The sequence below is a fragment of the Lotus japonicus genome, chromosome 1 (genome assembly GCF_012489685.1).
Source record: "Lotus japonicus ecotype B-129 chromosome 1, LjGifu_v1.2".
Taxonomy (NCBI): Eukaryota; Viridiplantae; Streptophyta; class Magnoliopsida; order Fabales; family Fabaceae; genus Lotus; species Lotus japonicus.
The window spans coordinates 11,624,762-11,628,728 of NC_080041.1; the positions used below are offsets into that span (position 1 = coordinate 11,624,762).

Genomic DNA, 3,967 nt, shown 5'->3' on the forward strand with positions numbered 1-3,967 from the left:
CTCACTTGAGCAGTAAAAGTATATGATTTTTTATGGCTCGTTTGGTAAAAAATGTCATCACTTGTGTTCCCTTTAGTAGAAAATGCATTTACTTCTAATAGTATATATTACAATTTTTTTTATAAATTTATATGTATATGTTGCCCTCACAACCTTAAATTTATAAATCCGTCACTGTATTTTATTACCAATAATTTTTTATTTGTTTTAGATGCTAGTATATATCCTACATGGTATAAAATATAGTGCTAATCCAAGATAAAGGAAATCACTTGTTAATTTGAATTAAACATGAACAACAACCATAATACACTAGTTATTTAAAGTAGATAAGAAGCACTTGTATAAATCACAACAACATGTCACACTGGCCCCTCAAACCCCCTCATCAAATCATCACCGTTGGAGCCATTCCGTTGGAACCCGTACATGCCATCATCACGTGATCAAAGGCAGTTACATTGCGACTCAATCAATTAACACGTGTCATAACTGACTCGATGCGTATAGCATGAACTCTGGATCAGCCTCAAGCCCCGCCATCGTTTCTGGCGCCAAAACAACCTCCAAATCCACCGTGCCGCTTCCATCTCTCCCCGGAAACGCCGAGATCTTGCCGTCAAACTTGTTCGCCTTTCCACTCCTCACCGCCAACGGCCTCCCCCACCCGAAATCGTTATCATACATCGGAAACCTCGGCGAGCTTCCCATCGTGATCGACGCACCGTCAGGGTTCCCCAACGGAAAACACCTCGGATTCTTCTCCCAATCCTCCACAAACCGCCGCACCATGGAATCATCGTGCGCCTTCACGTTCTTGTTCAACTGCTCCGCGCACCACCGTAGATCTTTCGACAAAACCTCCCCGGCGGAAGCGTACGTCGGCACGCTCTGAATCGCGTTTCCGAAGTAGTACGGTTCCAATTTCGGTTCAATCCGGTGGCGACAGTTCACCGCCATTCTAAACGTCGTCGTCTTCCCCGCCGGTAATTTCCTCGCACGAGTCACCGCGCGCCACAGTAAAGCGCACACCGATTGAAACGACGAAATCTCAACCGTTTCAGTCGCCGTAACCGTTTGCGGTTTCGAATTCACCGCACTCCTGAGCCAATTCTCCAAAACCGTCACCACCTTGCCATTATTCTCCTTCTGATTCGGGTAATGGTGGTCGTTGATTTGCTTTTTCATCAACTCCATGGCGGCGCCGCCGTTCACCTGCCAGTTATTGGCTCTGGCTTTCAGCCTCTGAATCGCTTCACGGCTGAAACTGAAAATCCTCTCCCGAATCGGCGCGTCGGCGTTGAAAGTCACCACCGGACCGCCCTCCGGCAACCGGAGAACCGCGTCGGAGATCAGAACAGAGTCACGCCGGAAGTCCGGGACGTTCCGGATGCACTTGTTTGCTCCTCTACAAACTTGCGCAAACGTGTTGAAGAAATTCCATACGGATGTCCCGTCGATGACAGCGTGGTTCACGGCGCAGCCGATGAAAACACCGTCGGCGAGTTCAGTCACCTGAACTGCCAAAATCGGGGAGGAATGTCCGGTATAACTGACCTTCCGGTCAAACGCGAAGAATTCCTTGAAGGATTCAGAAACATCGGTGGTGGACAAGAGGTCACTGATGTAGAGTTCAGGTGCGGCGGCGTGGAGGAAATCGACGCCGGCGTCGTTGCAGGTGAGGTGGACGTAACCGTTTTCGTCGGTGGTGAGGCGGCCGGCGAGAGGCGGGAAGTTGGAGAGAGTTTTAGAGAGGGAAGATTTGAGGAGAGGAATGAGAGTGTGGGAAGGGAGTGAAGATGAAGGTGGTTTTGTGAAGAGGCAACCCTTTTGGATGTAGTGGCAAGAAAGCATGGGGAGATCAGAGACTGAGAGTTTCAGGTTTCCTAAAGTGGAAGCCTGGTCAGGGATGACAGTGGTTTTTGAAAGCATGGTGGGGGATGAAGAAGGCATTGTTTGTTTGGAATTGATTTTGTATAAAAGTGATTTTTGTTTTTAGTCGCTTTTCTCTCTTCGCTCTTCTCTCTCTGGGAAGTGAGGAGTGAGATGGGAAATGAGGATGGGAAGGAGTGGTATTTATAATGGACGACGGTGGTGGCCAGATTCACGCACTTCTGTTTTGCTGACGCTGGAGGGGTGCTTGTTTGTCTGTATTGTTTATTTTTTATTTTTATTCTTAACAACTCTCTGGTAGGTTTATATCACATTTTTTTATTTCATATTGTTTTAATATTTTTTATTTTAATAGTTGTTGTTATAGATGCTATTTGCACTTATATCATTTTCAACCTTTAAAACTTTGGTGTTTGCTGTGATACTTTAATTCAGATTAAGGTGTGGTATTCTAAAATAATATAGAGAAATAGAAAACATACAATTCAAACTTAGAGGAAGAGGATGGAGAAAGATTTAGAGGTTTAATATGAGTGGAGCATGAAGGAAGAAGATACTGACATGAAATGAATTTAGATGATCTCTCAGAATTGCAAGTTGAACTAAAAACCGTAATTTTCATATTGTGTATTATATAATATAAACAAGCTTAAAAAGTCTATCTTATTAATTCATTAAGTTGATTATTAACCTTTTTAAAATTGCAATAATAAATCCTTTCACTTTTTTTCAACAAAACTAGTAAGGTACCCGTGCCGTTGCACGGGTCTGCACGACGATCACTGTGATTTTAACCAACAATAATTATTGATATACATAAATTTATTTATTTGTAAAAATATTTATTTGTAAAAGATAAGTAAATTTTACGTTCAAATATGTATTTCTAATGATATTCTTGAATATAAGCGAGCATAATAAATTAGAATAGTTTAACTAACAATCATTGCTTCTAAAGCAAAAGCATGCTATTCAGCCTTACTACTATAAATATTGCGTGAAACAAAAGTGATTGAATCACAACACCCATGAGGTCAGTTATCCAAATTTGATGACAGAATACATTATAACCTTACAAACAGTTATATCCATGTAAACTAAAAATCCAGGCAAACATGTGTGAAAGAACAAATAATTGTAATTTTGATTTAGATTTGATAAATCCAAACACCATATGCATACGGTGGCCACTTGAATCGTTGAGAAGAACCTTTCTTGAATCGAGTAGTGACGACACAAAGGTTGAACCTTGGCAGATGATTGGAGCATCCACAGCCCCTACAATAACCAAAGAAATATTAAACTAAGGTAAAAACAATATCAAGAAAGCAGGTGATAATTAAGGGATAACATTGAACAATGTTAGAACATAAATCTCCCAAGTCAAGTGATACTTGTAAAGTAGAATTGATGCTAGCAACCATGAATTGATTAAGCAACAACAAAAGAAATGCTTTTATGGTTTAATGAGTTAGTACTTAGTACACTTCTAGTATAAGAAGATCAAAAGAAAGAGTAGAAGATTTGAAGTGATATAAAGTAATGAGTGAAATAGTAAATAACTCACAATATTTTGAATTTCACATGATTTGTTGTGACTTTGTAGAATCAAGAGCTGAAACTTGTATTTCCATTGCAAGCTAAATACATAAGATAAATTATTTAAGTCAGAAGGAGTAGCTTTAAACTTAATGTCAGCTCATATTTATAAACTTTTTAGCAATAATATTTTACTGATTAGTCCAAATTACAAAGCATTTGCTGTAATGAGACCAAAGTACAAACCAAATCTCCAAAAAGTAACACTTCAGCAAGTTGTAAATTTGGACAACAAAACATGGTGCATCGGCCCTGCAAATAATATGAAATGTGGTTATTAATTTGCCATTCAATATTAATATGCTAGTTTATAATGGGTTTAGAATCACTTACATGATGAGGAAGTTGAGAACTCCCAGATGAGAAAAAAACTTCTTCCACAATATGTAAACATACCAAAAAGCCTATATCATATTCAAATATGAATATTAATAATAGGGAAAGTGCAACTTGTATAATGTTGCTTTGGAAAGTT

General features: G+C 39.5%; 1 protein-coding gene across 1 annotated transcript; it reads right to left on the reverse strand.

Annotated features, from left to right (window-relative positions):
- Positions 1–259: 259 nt before the first annotated feature.
- LOC130733617 (uncharacterized acetyltransferase At3g50280-like) lies at positions 260–2,062 on the reverse strand. The gene has a single exon (XM_057585844.1). The coding sequence runs from the start codon at positions 1,951–1,953 to the stop codon at positions 487–489; it is 1,467 nt and encodes a 488-aa protein (XP_057441827.1). The 5' UTR covers positions 1,954–2,062; the 3' UTR covers positions 260–486.
- Between the last annotated feature and the right edge of the window lie 1,905 nt (positions 2,063–3,967).